The sequence below is a fragment of the Stegostoma tigrinum genome, chromosome 5, assembly GCF_030684315.1.
Source record: "Stegostoma tigrinum isolate sSteTig4 chromosome 5, sSteTig4.hap1, whole genome shotgun sequence".
Taxonomy (NCBI): Eukaryota; Metazoa; Chordata; class Chondrichthyes; order Orectolobiformes; family Stegostomatidae; genus Stegostoma; species Stegostoma tigrinum.
This window is the reverse complement of record NC_081358.1, coordinates 66,285,136-66,307,639: the sequence shown is the minus strand read 5'-3', so window position 1 is coordinate 66,307,639 and position 22,504 is coordinate 66,285,136. Positions and strand designations below refer to the sequence as shown.

At 40.2% G+C, this 22,504-nt stretch overlaps 2 protein-coding genes across 3 annotated transcripts in view; one reads left to right on the top strand and one right to left on the bottom strand.

The window, feature by feature from the left end:
* LOC125451593 (oxygen-regulated protein 1-like) overlaps positions 1 to 22,504 on the top strand; it is a 179,394-nt gene that overhangs the window by 140,638 nt on the left and 16,252 nt on the right. The window contains exons 8-9 of one of the 2 annotated variants that reach the window (XM_048528871.2): positions 19,640 to 19,789; positions 21,094 to 21,250. In XM_048528871.2, the coding sequence (XP_048384828.2) occupies positions 19,640 to 19,720 (81 nt within the window). In that variant the 3' untranslated portion in view covers positions 19,721 to 19,789; positions 21,094 to 21,250. Of the gene's footprint in view, positions 1 to 19,639; positions 19,790 to 21,093; positions 21,251 to 22,504 lie in introns of those variants that run through there. The other variant, XR_009445759.1, reaches the window with a different exon arrangement.
* The window catches only part of LOC132209586 (uncharacterized), a 71,497-nt gene continuing 62,447 nt past the window's right edge, over positions 13,455 to 22,504 (bottom strand). Inside the window, exons 4-7 of the mRNA XM_059646051.1 lie at positions 17,345 to 17,416; positions 17,198 to 17,256; positions 14,869 to 14,961; positions 13,455 to 13,676 (exon numbers count right to left, since the gene is read on the bottom strand). Coding sequence (XP_059502034.1) covers positions 13,604 to 13,676; positions 14,869 to 14,961; positions 17,198 to 17,256; positions 17,345 to 17,416 — 297 coding nt within the window. The 3' untranslated portion in view covers positions 13,455 to 13,603. The remainder of the gene's footprint in view (positions 13,677 to 14,868; positions 14,962 to 17,197; positions 17,257 to 17,344; positions 17,417 to 22,504) is intronic.

Sequence of the window (22,504 nt, the reverse complement as noted above, 5' to 3'; positions counted from 1 at the left end):
CTGATTGATCAATTGAGCTTTGTTGAAAAGGTGACTAAATATATTAAGGATAGTGCAGATGGTGTGGTTTACATGAACTTCAATAGCGCCTTTTATAAGATTCCACATGGAAGGCTGTTCCAAAAGGTAAGAGCCTATGGGATCCAGGTTAGCAAATGATCTAAAATTCCTTACAAATAGGAAGCAAAGAACGATTTTGGTGGGTTATTCATAATTGGAAAACTTTGACCAATGATGCACTGCAGGGATCTGTGCTGGGACGCTTACTGCTTGTTATGTACATTAATGATTTGGATGTGAATGTAGAGATATAATTTCTAAGTTTGAAGGTGGTACAAAAATTGGTGGTGGTGTTGATGCTGAGGAGGATGGTCTCAGGCTAGAGGTCAATATTGATGAGCTGGTAAATTGGGCAAAGAAATGGGAGATTAAATTTAATTCTGATAAGTGTGAGGTAATCTATTTTATAGGTTTAATAAGGGAGGGAAATGCACAAAAAATGGTAAGTCCCTGTGGACTACTGAAGCACAAGAGCACTTTGATTCACAAGTCCATAGATCCCTGAAAGTGACAGGTTAGGTACACAGTGTGGTCAACAAGGCATATGGGAATGCTTGCTTTCATTAGCTGAAGTGTAGAGTATACGAGCAAAGAAGACTTGTTGAAACTTTATAAAACGGTATGGCCACAGAAGGAATACTGTGTGCAGTTCTGGTTGCCATATTATCAGAAGAATGTAATTGCACTTCAGAGGGTGCAGAGGAGATTCACCAGGAAGTTGCCTGGGATAAAAGTTATGAGGAGAGATTGAATGGACTGATTTTGTTTTCTTTGAAGCAGAGGAGGTTGAGAGGGAATCTGATTGAGGTATACAAAATTATGAGACATATAGACAGAGTAGATCATGAGACTCTTTTCCCCATGGGTGTCTTAAAACTAGAAGTCTTAAACTTGCATAAATTTAAGGCAGGAAGCAAGTCATTTATAACTGATAATGTGAGAAAATTCTTTTCATCCAGAGAATAGAAGAAATATGAATGTGCTGTCTGAGAGGATAGTGGAAACAGATACTTTTACGACTTTTGAGAAGTATCTGGATGAGCACTTAAAATGCCAGGACATGGCAGGCTATGGACCAAGTACAGCTTATTAGGGCTGGTGTAGTTTGGTGTTTGACGATTGTCATAGACATGGTGAGCCGAAGTGCCTGTTTTCTACGCTGTGTGACTCTATTTTCAGGCAGTCTTCTTTCAGCCGTATGGAGTGACACTTTATTCTCAACCGTAATGCAGGAGGATGGGAAAATTGCCCTGATAATTTTGTATAATGACAGTAATACTGAAAATGATTGGGAGTTATACTATGCATGTAGTTTGTAATGTATAACTACAGATTGTGAACAGGTTCCTCCTTGAATACGTTCTCAAGTTAATTTGTATATGAGTCAGAAGACTATGTAAGATAATGCAAAATATTTGCTCATAACTGCAGGAAACTTGTATGTTGGATTTTTAAAATTACATCCCTGCATGGAATCATCTAATTGTAGGTATGAACATTGTAAATACAAATCAGACATTCATTAATAAGGAACCCACATATCCACTTTCCACTACATTTGCGAGGGAAATCGCTCTGGTTTAGGTCATGAATAACTTCTCTTTGCCGAAAATTATATAGTTTTTGAATGGTGTCTCTTGCCGCCTGCTGAAAAATTTGCAAGTATGTTCCTGCAGCATTCCACCATCACCCCAATGGCTGATGGTGCAGATGCACAATGGCAGTGGCAATGACAGTCTGCTTTTTGTATCTTATAATGTTTTCATCAACTGCATAAAAATTATGAATATACAATAAATAAATCAGTTAATCTTGCAGTATAACTCAGACACTGAAAATTCAATTTACTGCAATTACAGTGCTTCGAAGAGTAAAATATCTAGGGTAACAATACAAGGCATCAAATTTAGATAGAAACCTTAAGCTTAATTGAGCTTCCTTCAAGTAATCATGTTTCTCTATATATACTTATCATATCTTCTACCATTTCTTCTATCGGTACCTGTTGAGAATTCTTTGTGGTTGTTAAACACAGGGAATGGGTTAGGAAGGTTTATTTTACTCCAAGTTGAATTATTTCTTTCTATGGCATACAAGATTTATTTCAATATCCTATACCTCATAGAAGTAAATTCAATGCAGAAGATTGTGCACAGATATGTTTAATTTCCTTGCTCTCCCAGACTCCCTCATCGAGTTCAGAAATTTGAGTATGAGTTGTCACCCTTAACTTGAAGTATGAAAATAAACTTTTCTATGTATTAGTTTCAGATACATAAGCAAGTTACCTTTCAAATATTGCAATCCTCCCTGTTTGCTTGTGCTTTCTGGAACTTTATTACTGAAAATCCCTCAGATGATCAAATCTAGATAATAAAACCAATCCATATGGTGCCTCCCTGCATGCAGCATTGCACTTTGTGTTCTCGTCATTTACCCACTCGATGTCTTCAATTTAGAATACATTAATATAGATATATGATAAATATTTATTTAAGATTATGGATATTTTTGTAGATTGAAAGGCTAGTTGCAAGAGGACAGTTATAATAAGAGATATTGATAGGTTACGTAAGCACGTAAAGTGTTAGTAAATGGAGTATAATATTGGAAAATGTGAAATTGTTTATTTTGAAAGGGCATACAAATATTTATCTGGAGAAAAACTGCAGAAAGCTGCAACACAAAGGGACTTAGGGATACTTGCGCATGAAACAGAAACAGCTAGCACGTAGGTGCTGCAGGTTATCAGGAAGGCTCTTGGAATTTTAGCCCCTTATTTATAGGGTTTGAATAAAAGTAGAAAAGTCTTACTGCAAATGTACAAGGTGCTGATGAGATCACATCTGGAGTACTATAAGCAGTTTGGTCCCCTTATTTAAGGAAATAAATAATTTTATTGAAGGCAGTTTAGAGAACGCTCATTAGCACAACCCCTGGTATGGAGGAATTGTCTTATGAGCAAAGGCTAAACAGATCCATAGAATTATAGACTTTTACTGGACAGAAGGAGGCCCTTTGACTAATCATGTCTGTACAGGGTCCCAAAAGAACTACCCAGCTAGTCCGATTCTGCAGCACTATTTCTGCAGCACTCGAAATACATCGATTTTAAATAAATATCCAGCTGTCTTTTGAAACCTTCTATGAATCTGCCTCCTCCACTCTCCCAGGCAACTCATTCCAAATCCTAACAATTTTCTGAGTAAAGAAGTTTCTCTTCATCTCACTCCTAGCACTCTCCTGACAGTCTTGAAATTGTGAAACCTTGTTACTGACATATCAACCAGTGCAAACAAAATATCCTTCTTTACTCTGTCAAAATTGCTCCTAATTTTGAACACCTCAATAAGGTGGGATTCTACTCACTGGAGTTTAGAAGAATAAGAAGCGGTCTCATTGAATCATATTGGATTTTTAGGCTGATAGGGTAATTACTGAGTGGATGTTTCCCTCACGGTCTTAGACTCAGAATTTTATACTGACATGAGAGGAATTTCTTTATTCAGTGGATTGGGAGCCTTTGGAACTCCTTGCCACAGAGAACTGTGAGTCAGGGTCCTCATGTATATTTAAGGCTATGATTGATTCTTGATCAGCACAGAAATCCTGGATTATGGGAAATGATAGGAAAGTGAACATGGGGAATGTAATCCAACTGAACGGCAGAGTTAAATGGCTTACTTCTGTTCCCATTTGTAATGGTCTTACGATCTTGCTAGGTCATATCAGCTGAGAGTCAACCATAGCTCTGGATCTGGAGTTGCTCATCAGCTAGACCAGATAAGGATGACAGATTACTTTTTCTAAAAGGTTTTTGTGAACTGGATTTTTCTTTTACAATTGATCATTACAATTTCACACTTATTAATTGAATTTAAATTCCTCCAACTGTTGAGGTGGGATTTGAACCCATGTCCCAGCCCATTAGTCTGAGCCTCTGGGGTGGTAGTTCAGTGATATTGTGAAAATGTGACCCTATGTATTCCATGTAAACATGTTACTTTTTGTTTTGTAGGCTTTTTTTTGCCCCCCACAAGATGTTTTTAACTTGCTGTTTATTTTTGATTTTTCTTTTGATAGGAAATTCTAAATTGAATACTGCTTCTGAGAAGTGGACAGTGGTGATGAAGACGGGTAATTTGGGTACAAATGCAAATGTTTCCACTGTGATAAAGGTCTTGCAGGACCATTGAGGCTTTTGAAAAACACCAATACCTTTCTCCCAAATTGTGAGGTATAGGATACTGAAATAAATCTTGTAAGCCATAGAAAGAAATAATTCAACTTAGAGTAAAATAAATCTTCCTAACCCATTCCTTCTGTTCAACAACCACAAAGGATTCTCAACAGGTATCTGTAGAAGAAATAGCAGAAGATATGATAAGTATACATGGAGAAACATGTTTACTTGAAGAGAGCTCAATTAAGCTTAACATTTCTATCTAAATTTGATGCCTTGCATTGTTACCCTAGATATTTTACACTTCAAAGCACTGTAATTGCAAGGATGCCTTCAAGTAACCCAACACAACTCTTCTTCAGTTTCTTGCTCAAACTTCCAACACTAGTACGCTCTGATGAAGGGTCTTGGCCCGAAACGTCAGCTTTTGTGCTCCTGAGATGCTGCTTGGCCTGCTGTGGTCATCCAGCTCCACACTTTGTTATCCAATACTAGTAGTTGCTCAGAGTACTTAATGATTTATTTAGAGATGATCAAAATTCATTTCAATTCATTTTCTTAATAAAGAAATACATTTTACTAGTTAAGGAGCTTGTATGGTGCTATGCTGTGTGGTTTGTCAGCTTAAAGAAAATCAAGTAATACACTTTCAATCTTTAGATCAGTCTGGAGGATGTTGGCCATATCTACAAGATTCACATTGCATATGATAATACAAGCAAACAACCACACTGGAAGTTGAATAAGGTACATTATGCACAATAAAAACTGAATCCGGGAATGGATTTTGCAATTTTCTTGGTTATTAAGATAATTAGAACATAGAACATAGAACATAGAACAGTACAGCACAGAACAGGCCCTTCAGCCCACAATGTTGTGCCGACCATTGATCCTCATGGATGCACCCTCAAATTTCTGTGACCATATGCATGTCCAGCAGTCTCTTAAATGACCCCAATGACCTTGCTTCCACAACTGCTGCTGGCAACGCATTCCATGCTCTCACAACTCTTGTTAAGATAAAATCTAGTATTTCGAAATAAGTTATTGGTAACATACCTGGTAGAGACAAATACAGCAAACTGTCTGTTAAAATATCTGCCACTTCCTGGAATAAGCCTGTGGCATAACATTTGAGAACTAGATTCACCTGTTGTGTGACATGCTATAGATTTTGACTGCAAATCTGACTGTTTCAACAGACAGAACTCCATTAAAGCTTTGTAACTTTAAAAAGTGTGTCCTTGTGAGATGAATCCAAAGGAATCTTGCAAAATGCCCTTGTCTACAAATCTTGCTGGTAAAGCTGAGACAGTCTGCCTCTCTTCCTTTGTCATTTGATTAATCTCATTTCTATTTACCTCCTGCTATGCTTGTATTTCCCACTAAGCTTGTACCAGAATGTATATTATGCAAAGATGCATTGCTGTGGAGTCTTCAAATCCCAGTTCAGAAAGTATATTTCTTAAAATAAGACGTTTTCTCAGGCTGTTGCAGAACTGAGCAGTGCCAATAGCAATTAGAATGAGCAGTTCTGCTTTAGTACTCCCTCTTACCTTCTATAAATCTTTTCATTGTGACTTGTTGCATTATAACAGCTTTTGCAGATTTTGCACTTCTCTCACGTACTATAATCTAGCATGCTAGTATTTTCATGGAATAACCATCAAATCTGCTCATGTTTTATGCAAAAGGATCTGTGAATTTTTGAGGCTGAATGTTAACTCTCTGACAACTTCTGTAGTATCCCAGTGTAGATATCCTCATTATCAAACATCAGCCCATTTCCCAGCATATGACTAACTCTGGCTTATCTTGTCTGCCAGTGTCTCCAATCTCATAGTCTTCCAAACAGCAAACATCATTGTCCCTAAGCATTTTCATTCTAGATACTGGGTGAGAGTGATAGATCCTTGGAGGAGTGCAGCAAGATTCAAGACATTGCTGCAAGGGTGGCATGATAAAGGAAAGAAGAAAAGTGGAAAGGCAGCACTGATAGGAAATTCTTTAGGGGAACAGAAAGTTGTTTCTGTGGCAGTTGATATAACGCCAGGATGGTTTGTTGCCTCCCTGGTACTCAGTTTAAGGGTGCCACAGAATGTCTTATGGTGAATGCCCTAAGGTTATGGTTCACTTGGTGCTAATGACATAAGTGACCTTGCGTAACAATTTTGGAAGCTAGATCAAAGATTAGCAAGCAGGATCTCTAAACAAAAAAATCTCTTGATTCTTCCGACTGCCATGTATATGTGAGTATAGAAATAAGACGACTTCACAGATGAACACATGGCTGTAAAGTTGTGCAGGCACACAAGAGATTTGGGGAGTGTACAGGTAAAGGAATCAAAAACACAATTACAACATGGATGCAAAGTTCACTGAGGGGTTTGAAAAAGAGGTAATAGTTAATGGATAATAAAATGTGAGGCTGGATGAACACAGCAGGCCAAGCAGCATCTCAGGAGCACATCCAGCCTCACATTTTATTATCTTGGAATTCTCCAGCATCTGCAGTTCCCATTATCTCTGATAATAGTTAATGGATATTTTTTAAACCTGAGGATGGCTTGTAATGGATTTTCAGGGCTCTTCAGTATTAGGATCCACCTTTACCTGTATCTATACGTATATAAATGATCTAGATCTTGTTACGCAGGTGACAATTTCAAAGCTGGCTGATGATACCTAATGAGAGAATTGGAATCTGTGGGGAAGGAAGTGCAGAGCCTCAAAATGATGCTGATGACTAGGTGGGAAAGTGGCGGATAGAGTTCATTGTTGCGAAGTGTGAAGCAAGACACTTTTGCATAAAGAAAATGGTGACCACATAAAATAAAGTATATTATTTTATAGGGTATACAGGAGCAGAGAGATAGGTATCTATGTATTAAGTCACTAAAGATGGAAGGACAGGCAGACAGAACTGTTAATAAAATATACAATGTAGGAGCACTTTTCCTGACTCTACACTGTAAAAAGACTCAGGAGGCAGGCAGAATTCAGGCAAATAAAAAATTTTTATTCAAGCAGAAACCCCTGGCTTATGCAGGGAGAGGGCCAAAGGATCTTTTCAGAATCTGGCTTCGGAAGACAGATCAATGACACACCCTCAGCTTTTATGAAGAAATACAGCATTTTTATAAATTTTGTTTTACAGTAATCAAATACAATGTAGTCACATCCTTCCCCTTAATTCAAACATTCAATCCTGTGGGACACCTAATCAGTGATGGACATGTCCATGGACAGCCCCAAGTTCCCATGATCATATAGTATTAACCAGACATTGTCACCTCTAGGCCTTGGGACCTTCCTATGCATCCTATCCATTCACATTCCAAAAGATTAATGGCTATTCTCCTTCGGGTTTTTCCCAGGCTTGTTTCTCTGTAAGGACTGCTCAACTATTATTCTCCATTGTGTTTTGGTGCTGTCTTTTATCACATTCAGCTACTCCTTTTATTTTCCCACTGTCCCAATAACATCATGTAAAAATAAAAAAGTCAGCTAGTTTTAACTAATCGCTATAAGGTTAACTTTTGTTATAAAATTAAGTATGAGTGTAACATTATTCAACTACTTCCAATTTTGTAATTTGTGATCAATCCATCTTTGCTCAGGGCATAAGAGAAGGTGTCTTTTAAGGCTAGTTAATCTTTACATTTAAGCTTAAATTTTTTTTAAGGCTTGTATTATATCCTGCTTATGTATTGAAGCCAATTTGTCTGCATGGGTTTCCTCCAGGTGCTCCGGTTTTCTCCTACAGTCCAAAGATGTGCGGGCTTGGTGGATTGGCCATGCTAAATTGCCCATAGTGTTCAGGGATGTATAGGTTAGGAGGGTTATAACGGGATGGATTTGTGTGGGAAGCTCTGAGGGTCGGTGTGGACTTGTTGGGTCGAAGGGCCAGTTTCCACACTGTAGGGAATCTATGTCTGGTACCATTGTATTTCACTGTGTGAGCAGGCTGCTTATCCTCTGTCTGCTATCTTGTAAGTAGCATGGGCAGCTGAGTGTGTTCAGGTACAAGTCACCTTACATGGCCAGGTACAGGTCACCCCTACATATAGTATTCCAGGCTTCATCAATAGGGACATCAAATACAAGATTAGGGAGATTTTGATGAATGTATAGGACACTGGTTAGACCCAATGTGGAGTATTATATACAGTTCTTCTGGGTGCTGCTCTGTAAGAAGAATGTGAATATATTGGAGAGATGGCAGAAGACATTTTCAAGACTAACGGGAGACTTGATAGATGTTTTCAAATCATGATGGGCTTGGACAGAATAGTTTGGAAGAAAATGTTTCTGGTTGTAAAAGAATCAAGAGCAGAAGGCATGATTTTTGTGATTTGCAAAATAAACAACATGATGTGAGGAAAATCAAAATCACACAGTGAATGATCAGGGTTTGGATTGCACAGTTGAGTCGTACGGTCGTGGCATGTTCAATCAAGGATGCATTAGATGATTATTTAAATAGAAATAATGTGCAGGGTTAGGAGGAAATGGGATTAAGACATAATTCTTGGTGCAAACATGATGGGTAAATTGATCTCCTTCTATATCATACAAGTGTTACAAGATGACCTTATTCTGCTTCATTTTGTCTGTGCTTGGGTAATATATTTTACATTTTTGACCTTACAAAAAATGTTACATTTAAGTTCTAAATCAGCTCAAAATTTACAAATTCTTTTTGTGCATGCACATTAATTTTTTTGTGTTGCTTTTTCTCCATATTTTAATGATACTTCTTCAGATATTGTCTGTGCAACAGGCATGGACAGAGGGATGAGTCCAAGTTGCAAAAATCTTGGTTAACTACTTATCAATGCATAAAAGCAATTTTAACTAAACAAATCAGTTTCATGAATCACCAAGAAAATGAATTTTCATTCAATCAATCATTTGTCTTTTTTGGTGTAAGTAAGATGAAATAATTATTTCACTGCCAGTCTGGAAGTGCATAAATAGGTTTGAAGATCTTCAGGTTGTGTTGGATATATTTGGGTAAAATTTATGGAAAGAATGATCTTGTTTGATGCTTGAATAGTTTGTCTGTCTTTACTAGAGACCATAATAGGATATAAACATACTTGCAAGTCAAAAACAGCTGCTATGAAATAACATTAGAATCAAGGGCATTGTTTAGTGAAATATAAATATGTTAAATAAGATATGTGACACCTTTGGAGAAACTGTAATTCCCTCACCCCAACCCTTGCACACACTATCATCCTGCCCAGGATGAATGGAAGAGAGATGAGCTGCAATGTGTGAAATGGGACAATTTGCAATATCGAATCCAATCCACACAAAACTGAATTTCTTTCTTTCTTTTAACATGGCAGGTTAGGTATGCCAAAACACTCCACTCTGGAAAGGTAGTTCCATAATTGAAACACGTAAAAATGGCAGTTACTGAAAAATGATGCTTGCCAGTTGGATTTCCCAGCAATTGGGAGGTGTGGAAACAGCCAGATTCAATAGTGGGAGTGCTATTTATAGCACGCTTGATCGTCAAAAATTAGCAAATCCACTATTTGAAAAATAAGATGCTTCTATATTCACCTCTCTTTAATTGCTGATCTCCTTCACCAGCTTACAATGATTGAAACAGTCTGCCAGCAGAGTTTTCCCCCGATTCCCATTGACTATTGTTTTTCTAGGTATCCTTTATGTATAGAGCATTCACTCACCACTGGAATTCAACTATTTTGTCCATATTTGAACTAAGGGGAGGGGTTATAACTTCAGAATAACCCAAACTGAACATCATTGCAAAGCTTATTGCTGAGCAAGTGCTGCTTGATAGCACTGTTGATGACCTCTTCAATCACTTGACTGACGCTCAAGAGTGGACTGCTGGGGTAGTATTTTGCTGGTTTGGATTTGTCACACCTTTTGTATATGGACATACCTGGGAAATTTTCCACATTGTCAGGTATATGTCAGTGCTGTATCTGTGCTGGAACAGCTTGGCTAGGGGTGCTGTAAGTTCTAGAGCATGAGTCTTCAGTAATATTGTCAAATATTGTCTGGGTCCACAACTTCTTTAGTATCCATTACCTCCAGCCATTTAGTAATATCACATGGAGTGAATAGAGTTGACTGAAAACTCGCACCTGTGATGTAGGGGACCTCAGGAGGAGGCAGAGATGGATCATCACTCAACTAGTTCAGTCAGCAGTGGTTCTATCCAGCCATCATTAGTGGTGGGCATCCATTCTGCACACTTGCCACCCCTGTTTCCTCCAAGTGCTCCTCAGCATAGAGTACTGATTTATCAGTGGAGGGATGAGGTTTTTTTGGAAGATGTGATGTGGCATTAAGGAGGAGGTTTCCTTTCCCAAGTTTGACATGATACCATGCAACTTTGGGGCGGCACAGTGGTTAACGCTGCTGCATCACAACACCAGGGACCTGGATTTGATTCCACCCTTGGGCAACTGTGTGGAGTTTGCTCATTCTCCCCGTGTCCGCATGGGTTTCCTTCGGGTGCTGTGGTTTCCTCCAAAGTCCAAAGATGTGCAGGCTAGATGGATCGGCCATGCTAAATTGCCCATAGTTTTCAGGGATGTAGAGATTAGTTGAACTTATAGGGGGATGGGTCTGGGTGGGTGCTCTGAAAGTCGGTGTGGATTTGTTGGGCCAAAGGGCCTGTTTCCACACTGTAGGGATACTGTGACTTCAGATTTAATGTTAGGATGTTAAGATCTTTGCATCCTCGCTCTCCACTGGAGTCGTACCTGAGGACTGGAGAGAGGCAAATGTAATTCCTCTCTTCAAGAAAGGAAATCGGGAAATCCCCGGCAATTATAGACCGGTAAGTCTCACGTCTGTCGTCTGCAAGGTGTTAGAAAGGATTCTGAGGGATAAGATTTATGACCATCTGGAAGAGCATGGCTTGATCAAATACAGTCAACACGGCTTTGTGAGGGGTAGGTCATGCCTTACAAACCTTATCGAGTTTTTTGAGGATGTGACTAGTAAGGTTGATGAGGGTCAAGCTGTGGATGTGGTGTATATGGACTTCAGTAAGGCATTTGATAAGGTTCCCCATGGAAGGCTCATTCAGAAGGTCAGGAGGAATGGGATACAGGGGAACTTAGCTGCTTGGATACAGAATTGGCTGGCCAACAGAAGACAGCGAGTGGTAGTAGAAGGAAAATATTCTGCCTGGAAGTCAGTGGTGAGTGGGGTTCCACAGGGCTCTGTCCTTGGGCCTCTACTGTTTGTAATTTTTATTAATGACTTGGACGAGGGAATTGAAGGATGGGTCAGCAAGTTTGCAGACGACACAAAGGTCGGAGGTGTCGTTGACAGTGTAGAGGGCTGTTGTAGGCTGCAGCGGGACATTGACAGGATGCAGAGATGGGCTGAGAGGTGGCAGATGGAGTTCAACCTGGATAAATGCGAGGTGATGCATTTTGGAAGGTCGAATTTGAAAACTGAGTACAGGATTAAGGATAGGATTCTTGGCAGCGTGGAGGAACAGAGGGATCTTGGTGTGCAGATACATAGATCCCTTAAAATGGCCACCCAAGTGGACAGGGTTGTTAAGAAAGCATATGGTGTTTTGGCTTTCATTAACAGGGGGATTGAGTTTAAGAGTCGTGAGATCTTGTTGCAGCTCTATAAAACTTTGGTTAGGCCGCACTTGGAATACTGCGTCCAGTTCTGGGCGCCCTATTATAGGAAAGATGTGGATGCTTTGGAGAGGGTTCAGAGGAGGTTTACCAGGATGCTGCCTGGACTGGAGGGCTTATCTTATGAAGAGAGGTTGACTGAGCTCGGTCTCTTTTCATTGGAGAAAAGGAGGAGGAGAGGGGACCTAATTGAGGTATACAAGATAATGAGAGGCATAGATAGAGTCGATAGCCAGAGACTATTTCCCAGGGCAGAAATGGCTAGCACGAGGGGTCATAGTTTTAAGCTGGTTGGTGGAAAGTATAGAGGGGATGTCAGAGGCAGGTTCTTTACGCAGAGAGTTGTGAGAGCATGGAATGCGTTGCCAGCAGCAGTTGTGGAAGCAAGGTCATTGGGGTCATTTAAGAGACTGCTGGACATGCATATGGTCACAGAAATTTGAGGGTGCATCCATGAGGATCAATGGTCGGCACAACATTGTGGGCTGAAGGGCCTGTTCTGTGCTGTACTGTTCTATGTTCTATGTTCTATGTTCTATGTTAAGGGCTTTTAAGATAATTCCCTCCTCACTGAATACTAGTGTGCTGCCACCTTTGATGGATGTGTACTTGTGGTGGGACAGGATAAGCACGACATGTACCACTATACATCACCAAGGAGGCAATGGCCTAGCAGTATTATCGCTGGACTGTTAACACAGAGACCCAGAAAATGTTCTGGGGGCCCAGGTTTAAATCACCCCACAGCAGGTGGAATTTGAATTCAATGAAAAAATCTGGAATTAACAATCTAATGGTGACCATGCATCCATTGTTGATTGTTGGAAAACCCCATCTGCTTCACTAATGTCTGTTAGGGAAGGAAACCACAATCTTTACCTGACCTGGCCAATATGTGACTGCAGGCCCACAGAAATGTGGTTGACTCTTAACTGCCCTCTGGGCAAAGAAGGATCGGCAGTAAATGCCCTCATCCTGTGAACGAATTAAAAATAAAACACTCTTTACAGTCACGGTGAGAGTGTTGAAAGCTTTTGTTATGCCTTGCACTATCTGTTGATGCACTTGGGGTCTTAGCTGAGATAAGCGTAGAGAAATCTGCATAATCCAACATCGCCTCTTATCTCCTGGGCTTGTAATTGACATCTGCTGTTGGTCAGTGGTGAAGTCTGAAGTACTTGTTAACTCAGATAATAAAATGTGAGGCTGGATGAACACAGCAGGCCAAGCAGCATCTCAGGAGCACAAAAGCTGACATTTCGGGCCTAGACCCTTCATCAGAGAGGGGGATGGGGGGAGGGAACTGGAATAAATAGGGAGAGAGGGGGAGGCGGACCGAAGATGGAGAGTAAAGAAGATAGGTGGAGAGGGTGTAGGTCCCCACCTACACCCTCTCCACCTATCTTCTTTACTCTCCATCTTCGGTCCGCCTCCCCCTCTCTCCCTATTTATTCCAGTTCCCTCCCCCCATCCCCCTCTCTGATGAAGGGTCTAGGCCCGAAACGTCAGCTTTTGTGCTCCTGAGATGCTGCTTGGCCTGCTGTGTTCATCCAGCCTCACATTTTATTATCTTGGAATCTCCAGCATCTGCAGTTCCCATTATCTCTGATACTTGTTAACTCAACTATCTGACTAATGGGCTCACTGACTTGAGATTATCTGACTTGGAGTGTGATCTGTAGCAGTTTTGTTGCAGTGCAACCTATGAAGAACTGTGTTCATCTGAGGATTTGTGATTAATCATCTCCACCAACTTCAGCTGCACATGTGAAAGCCTGGAAAGACAGAATAAATGCAAGTTAGTCCTAACAAGATACAACAATAACTTGCAACTGTTCTTTTTTGTTTATGATAATTTTATAGCTGCTGTAGCTGTTAACATATCAATGGCTTTTGCTTAGTTGTGTCACAGGTAGCAAGAAATTTCCCATCTACCCATTTGTGACAGCCAAGAATGGCAAACGTTCATTGATTTCCAAGGCTAGCACTTTAATTAATTAATCAAAGTGAAATTTATACAAAGCAAGCATTATGTTCTCTGGCACAAATGCATACTAACCACAAGTAATAGTCATGAAAAGGATTCATATTTAGTTCAGAAATCCTGCATTTTTATTCTTAATGTTTATGTACCAAGTGGTCAGCTCTGGTGTACAATTTACTGTATCTCTTCATGACCCTAAGTAAAATCTAAAGAAAGAAAAGTGAGCTGGTCACGTATAAACATAATAGTCTGAAGCTATTAACTGTCCAGACTGTGGGGAGGCTTCCATTGGTTTTCTCCCTTTCCCATATGTTATCTAGAGAATTCTGTAAACAAAAGGTTCTTGTATCCATTCAACCAGTAGTTAGGTGAGGATGATAATCATGGGGAAGAAGCATGAAACTGTGCAAAGACAGTAATGATAAATGCTAGTGTTGGATTGCTAGGTTGCAGTGTGAGGAAGTGTATAGAAAGAGAAGGATTGATGGCCATGCAAGGTAAGTAGGCATGAGAAGTGATGCATTATTGAGTTGAAAAGGCAGAGCAAGGAAGTAGGATGATAAGCACTGAAAGTGATTTGTCATTATATTCAGCATCTAAGGAGCAGGAAAGCTGACGTTTCGGGCCTAGACCTTTCATCAGATCACACTCTAGGTCAGATAATCTCAAGTCAGTGAGCCCATTAGTCAGATAGTTGAGTTATCAAGTACTTCAGACTTCACCACTGACCAAGAGCAGAAGTCAGTTACAAGCCCAGGAGGTAAAAGTCTATGTTGGATTACGCAGATTTCTCCACGCTTATCTCAGCTGAGCCCCCATCTCTTAAAAACGAGAATAAGAATGAGCAAGTAGAAAGTGCATCTACAAATAGTGCAAGGTGTACCAAAAGCCTCATAATTTCTGATGAAGGGTCTAGGTCTGAAACATCAGCTTTCCTGCTCCTAAGATGCTGCTTGGCCTGCTGTGTACATCCAGCTCCACACCTTGTTATCTCAGATTCCCCAGCATCTGCAGTTCCTATTATCTCTGTCATTATAGTCATCTTTCCTGACCTGGGTAATTGAATGAAATATGTCCTGTAAATAATTCAGAAGCACAGTGTTACACAGCTGTTTCTGACCTTCTCTGTAACATCCACACCATCTGTGTTTCAATTTACAGTTTCTTCCTATATTTGCTTTGGAAGAATATTTTTCTCCTCAGTAGCATATCCATGGCAGTGTTATTGGCTTGATCAGCAGCCTGAGAGTTTGTGGATTTTAATGAGATGCAGCAATTGCTTTAAAATCTATTTTAAAATTTTCTGGACTGCCTATGGCTATGCGTCTGTGAAATATGAGTTTAAAGTTGAGCACTGTATAACAGTTTAAAAACTCACACCTGGAACTTATAATGCCATCACATACATCTGCTCAGATCTTCTCTATTAAATGAAAAATTAATTTTTTTTATTGTTAAACAGCATTCTTGAAAGATGTGGGTGTGTTGAGTTAGGTCGTCATCAGCCATGATCTCATTGACTTGCGGAATAGGTTTGAGGTGCTAAATCCTGCTCCTATGTCTTGTTTTGATAAAAGGTAGTTTAGGTCCTACACTGTGGGAACTATTGAGAGAAGGATCTTTAAAGGGAAATCAAAGTATAACAGCAGAAAAAGCTGAAGCATCATTAAAGGGAATGCTTAAGAAACCACTTGCAATCAAGTGGAGCAACCACGCCAATCCACAGGAAACACATCTCAGTCATAGCAGCAGTGTACCACAAAATAAACCATTAGGCTTGGTGTATAGGCTTTGGTAAACATGTTGGGGTGTAGACTTTGATAAACATTTCCAATAATTGAAATCTCTGATGGAAATGCTAATTTTTAACATGTTTCATGAATAGGAACTGATCATTTAAAAATTGTATTGACCCAGATGACTGCAACAAAATGAAGGCATGGGGTGGGATGAGGTTAGTAGGTAGCTGGGGGTGCGGCTTGGGGTGGGAGGAAGGGAGCCTAACCGGCTCTTCCTCTCACCCATCCCTTCCTCCCACCCCAAGCCGCACCCCCAGCTACCTACTAACCTCATCCCACCTCCTTGACCTGTCCGTCTTCCCTGGACTGACCTATCCCCTCCCTACCTCCCCACCTATACTCTCTCCACCTATCTTCTTTACTCTCCATCTTCGGTCCGCCTCTCCCTCTCTCCCTATTTATTCCAGTTCCCTCTCCCCATCCCCCTCTCTGATGAAGGGTCTAGGCCCGAAACATCAGCTTTTGTGCTCCTGAGATGCTGCTTGGCCTGCTGTGTTCATCCAGCCTCACATTTTATTATCTTGGAATTCTCCAGCATCTGCAGTTCCCATTATCTCTGATAAAATATGATACTCTTTCATTCTGTTAGATCATTTGATGTTCTCAAAACAGCTCTAGCATATTTTCTCATACCATAGGACTTGTTTTCCATTCCTAAATGACGCGATGAACGTAGCCACATCTGCTAATATATTCTTCTATCTTCCCTCATGCACGCTGTACATTGAACTAAATAAGAGTTTCTTTCAGCCCACGTAATGGTTGCTTCCTTTTGCGGCAGCTTCTCCAGCTGCACATCCAGACTTACTTCAGTGAAAGACAACTCTACCATTTGCAACTGTAAAATAATTTCTAATCAGGAAATTGTGATTCGAGTCACAAGACTTCCTAAAACACTGTTGTTTCCAGACTTACCATCACCATAGTTTCTTATTGCAGTTTGTGTCTGGACTATTTTTGTTCTAAAATATTTTCATTAGGCTATTTCATTTAATAAGCCAGCTGTACAGGATATTAGATAACAAAGTGTGGAGCTGGATGAACACAGCAGGCCAAGCAGCATCTCAGGAGCACAAAAGCTGACGTTTCGGCCCTAGGCCCTTCATCAGAGAGGGGGATGGGGAGAAGGAACTGGAATAAATAGGGAGAGGGGGGAGGCAGGCCGAAGATGGAGAGAAAACAAGATAGGTAGAGAGGGGAGTATAGGTGAGGAGGTAGGGAGGGGATAGCTCAGTCCAGGGAAGATGGACAGGTCAAGGAGGCGGGATGAGGTGATAGGTAGGAAATGGAGGATATTCTTCAACTGTACAGGATATTCTTCAACATGGAAATACAAGTAAACTGCATCTGAGAAGTTGATCATTCTGTAATGTCCAGTTTTACAAAAAGAAGGTAAAACATTCTTCATGTATATTTTCAGTTGTAATATCCAAATTTCTGTTGAACCTTTTGAGGTTTCTAGGCTGCTATTAACTTTCTATTAATGATGGAATAGTTGTAACTGGCTTTATACCTTACGTACAAACATGGAAATTTGGAGCAGGAGTGGGACCTTGGATCTTCAGGCCTGCTCTGCAAATTAATAAGATATTGCATGATTTGATTGCGACCACAAATTCATTCCTACCTATCTACAGAAGCATTTCACTCCTTTGCTTACCAAGAATATATCCACTTCTGCCTTAAAAATTTTCAAAGATTCAGCTTCCACCACCTTTTCAAGTTCGTGACCCTGTGAAAATAAAAATTCTTCTCATTGCTATCTTAAATAAGTGAGCACTTATTTTTAAACAGAATTCCTACTTCTAGTTTCTCCTGTACAAGGAAACATCTACCCCATATAAACATAGAACATAGAAAAGTACAGCACAGTACAGGCCCTTCGGCCCACGATGTTGTGCCGTGGATTAATCCTAATCCAAAAATAAAATAACCTAACCTACATTCCCCTCAATTCACTGCTGTCCATGTGCATGTCCAGAAGTCACTTAAATGTCACTAATGACTCCGCTACCACAACTACCTTTGGCAAAGTATTCCATGCGCTCACAACTCTCTGGGTGAAGAACCTCCCTCTGACGTCTCCTCTATACCTTCCTCCTAACACCTTAAAACTATGACCCCTCGTGGCAGTCAATCCTGCCCTGGGGAAAAGTCTCTGGCAATCAATTCTATCCATGCCTCTCATTGCCTTGTACACCTCGATCAGGTCACCTCTCTTCCTCCTTCTTTCCAGAGAGAAAAGTCCGAGCTCAGTCAACCTCTCCTCGTAAGACAAGCCCTCCAGTCCAGGCAGCATCCTGGTAAAGATAACAAAGTGTGGAGCTGGATGAACACAGCAGGCCAAGCAGCATCTCAGGAGCACAAAAGCTGACGTTTCGGGCCTAGACCCTTCATCCATGAAGGATGAAGGGTCTAGGCCCGAAATGTCAGCTTTTGTGCTCCTGAGATGCTGCCTGGCCTGCTGTGTTCATCCAGCTCCACACTTTGTTATCTTGGATTCTCCAGCATCTGCAGTTCCCATTATCTCTGACAGCATCCTGGTAAACCTCCTTTGCACCCTCTCCAAAGCCTCCACATCTTTCCTATAATAGGGCAACCAGAACTGGACACAATATTCCAAGTGTGGTCTCACCAGGGTTTTGTAGAGCTGCAGCATAACCTCACGGCTCTTAAACTCGATCCCCCTCTTATCAAGATCTCTCAAGATCAAGTCACCCCTTATTCTTCTAAATTCCAATAGATACAAGGCTAGCTTGTCTAACCTATACTCAGTGGGTGATTCCAGGTATAAATTGGGTAAATCTTCTTGTAATTGTTTTGGAAGCAGTTAAAACCTTAGATGAGTAGGCCAGTACTATGCACAATACTTCAGATGTGATCTCACCAGTGCCCTGATAATAGGAGCACAGGAACAATAAGCCATTCATTGATGATCAAACTTGTCAATGCCTTTAGCCCACACTATCCTATTAAGCCTTTACACCATTAATAATAAAAAAAAAACCAATCTCTATTTTATGTATTCTCAAAGCCTGCACTTCCACAGTCCTCTAGGATAGAGATTTCCAACAATTTATGACTTCGGCACTCAGGTCAGACAAACAAGGTTAGAGAATACAGGTTGAATGGTAGGACCCTGGGAGGCACCGAGGATCGGAGGGACCTTAGAGTGCAAGTACACTTGAGGTATCAGGACAAGTGGATAGGATGATTAAGAAAGCGTATGGCTTACTTGCCTTTATTAGTCAAGGCACAGAGTTTATGAGCAGGAGTGTTACATTGGAGCTCTGTAAAATGTTGGTTAGGCCACAGCTATTGTGTGTAGTTCTGGAATTCACATTATAGGAGGGAAATGATAGCTCTGGAAAGAGCACAGAGGAGGTTTTCACTTATAACTAGTGGTTGGACAGACTGAGATTATTTACCTTTGAACAAAGGATACATTGAGAGGGAACAGGATTGAGACATATAAAATTATGACAGGTATAGATGTGGTAGACAGGAATAGGCTTTTCTCTTTGATGAAGGGACCAATAATCAGGGGCATAGGTTTAAGGGAAGGGAAGGTGGGATAGAGGAATGTGAGGATTTTTTTTTCATCCAGAAGTGGTGGGAATCAGGAACTACTGCATGTAAGGGTGGTAGAGTCTGAAACCCTTATAACATTCAATAAGTATTTAGATGTGCACTTGTGATGTAAAAGCATACAAGGCTATGAGACAAGTCCAGTAAAATAACATTAAAATAGTTTGGTGGTTGTTTATGATTGGCACAGACATAATGAGTCAAAGTGCCTTTTTCTCTGTTATAGATCTTTATAACAATTTGAATGGAATTCTCTTCATCTCAGTCCTAAATAGCATTTCATTTATTTTTAAATTGTATCTCCTGGTCTAGACTTCCCAATCAGGGGAATGATCTCATCTACATCTATCGTGTCTATCTGTTTTAGTATTTTGTAGGTTTCGATCAGATCACCTCTCATTCTTCAAAACTCTCAAGGGAATATAGGCCCAGTATTAGATCTCCATAGGACAATCTTATGAAGAAGTCTGGTGAACATTCATTGCCCTCTCTCCGTGGCAACGATATCTTTCCTGAGGTAAGGAGACCAAAACCATGCACAGTATTCCAGGTGCAGTCTATCCAAGTTTTTATGCAATTGAAACAAGACTACAATTCCTGCCCTCAAATTATCTTATGATAAAGTTTAACATTCCATTAACTCTCCTAATAACTTGATGGCCTGCTTGTTGACCTTCAGTGACTTATTGACAAGGATATTCCAGTCTGATTGCGATCTACACCTTCTATCCTCTCATCTTTTAAGAAATACTCTGCATATCTGTTAGTCTGTCAGTCATGTTATTGGTTAAAACTAAGCCTGTCTATAGCATATTATCCTTACCCATTACATTCAATTCTCCATGCAATAAATTATACCATTGAGTTAGCTGTGGCTGCATGTTGGCCTTTTGTGGTTCATACACTAGGTCACAGAGTGCACTGTAATCCCTCACCATCTAGCTAATATGCTTATGTTTTTTACGATTCTTCCTTTCACAATGGGCAATTTAATATCTTCCCATATTATGCTGTATTCATCAGATCTTTGCTTCTTCACTTGACATATTGCTATCCTTTTGTAGCCTTCTTCTTTCCTTTATGCAACTTTCTTACTCGGCTTTGCATCATCACCAAAATTGACAACCATACTTTCCATCCAACCATTCAGCCAAGTCATCAATACAAACTATAAACAGTTGAGGCCCCAGCACTGTACCCTGTAGCATGTCACTTGTTACATCTTGGCAAATTTGAAAAAGACCTGTGTTTTCCATCCATCCTTTTATCCAAGTTATTTATGTATATAATAAACAGTTCAGGCCCTAGCCTTGCTTCCTGCAGCATGCCACTTGTTAGATCTTGCCAATCTGAAAATGTTCCATTTTATGTCTATTCTCTGCATCCTGTTAGCCAGTCAATCTACTACCACTGAGATACAAACATTAAAAAATAGGAGCAAGAATAGATGAGTCAACTCCTTGAGCCTCCTCCACCAATCGATATGACCATGGCTGATGCTCCAACACAATACCCTGTTCCTGCTCCGTCTCATTAGCCTCAAAAACTGTATATAACTCATACTTAAAAAGATTCAATTGCTTGTCCTCAACTACCTTCTGTGACAGAGAATTCCTAGGCTCACCACTCTTTAGATGAGGGAATTTCTCCTCATTTCAGTCCAAAATGATCTACCCAGTATCCTTAGACTATGAGCCCTAGATGCTCCCTGATTATCGGAAGCGTCTTTCCTGTGTGTAGCCTGTGCAATCATATTATAATTCTATTTGTTTCTATGAGATCTGCACTTATTCCACACCAGACTTATTTTCTTCACTTTAGGAAATGACTTCAGAAAACCCAACTACAGTACATCAGCTGGTCCCCCTTTATTGATAACACATGTGATTACTTCAAATGACTTCAATAAATCGACTAAGCTTGGTTTTTCTTATACAAAACTCTCTGCCTGATTGAGAACTTTGAACTAAGTGCCCAGGTATGACTTCTTTAATAATTGTTTCTAACTTTTTCCTTATGACAGATGTTAAGAAAATTGGCCTATAGTTCTCCACATCCTATACTGCTCCCTTTCCGAAGAAAAGATGTTACATTGACTATCTTCCAATCTAACCGGACATTCCCCAAGATAGGGAGTTTTGGAAAATTGAAACTAATTCATTAACTATGTCACTTGCCACTTCTTCTAAATCCCTAGGATGAAATTCATCAGGTCCTGGCACTTGTCAATCCACAGTTCCAATAATTTACTCAGTACCACTTCTCTCTGGTTGTAATTTTCCTCCATTCCACTCTCCATTCCATTTCCTGATTTGTAGCTGCTTCTGGGATATTCCTTGGGATTTCATTAGTGAAGACTGATGCTAAATATTTGGATAAGTGCATTAATAAGAAATATTTGGAGGGATATGGGCCAACACAGGCAGGTAGGGCTAGTTTAACTAGGGATTCTAGTTGGCATGGTCTGGTTGGACCAAAGGGTTTGTTTCTGTGCTATATGATTTTATCTTTTTTTACTTCATTGATCACCTGTTTAACTCCCATTATCAATACTCTACACTGATTGTATATATAGCACCAATATTCAGTTTGTTAACTTTTATATTTTAAATGTATGAATAAATAAATAATACTTGCTAATGAATATAGACATTTTGAAATGCCATTTTGCCGTGCATCTTCAAGATGCCAATTGTGTACTCCATTTATTGCAGGTCAGCATGTCACTGTTGTAGCACTTTTAGAACACAGAACATAGAACACTACAGTGCAGTACAGGCCATTCGGCCCTCGATGTTGCACCGACCTGTGAAACCAAACTGAAGTCCATCTAACCTACACTATTCCATTATCTTACATATGTTTATCCAATGACCATTTAAATGCCCTTAAACTTGGTGAGTCTACTACTGTTGCTGGCAGGGCATTCCACACCTTTACTACTCTTTGAGTAAAGAACCTACCTCTGACATCTGTCCTATACCCCCCACCAATAAAATCTAACACACTGTGTGCCTTCTTAACAACCCTATCAACCTGGGTAGCAACTTTCAGGGATCTATGTACATGGACACGGAGATCTCTCTGCTCATCCTCACTACCAAGAATCTTACCATTAGCTCAGTACTCTGTATTCCTGTTACTCCTTCCAAAGTGAATCACCTCACACTTGTCTGCATTAAACTCCATTTGCGACCTCTCAGCCCATCTCTGCAGCTTAGCTATGTCCCTC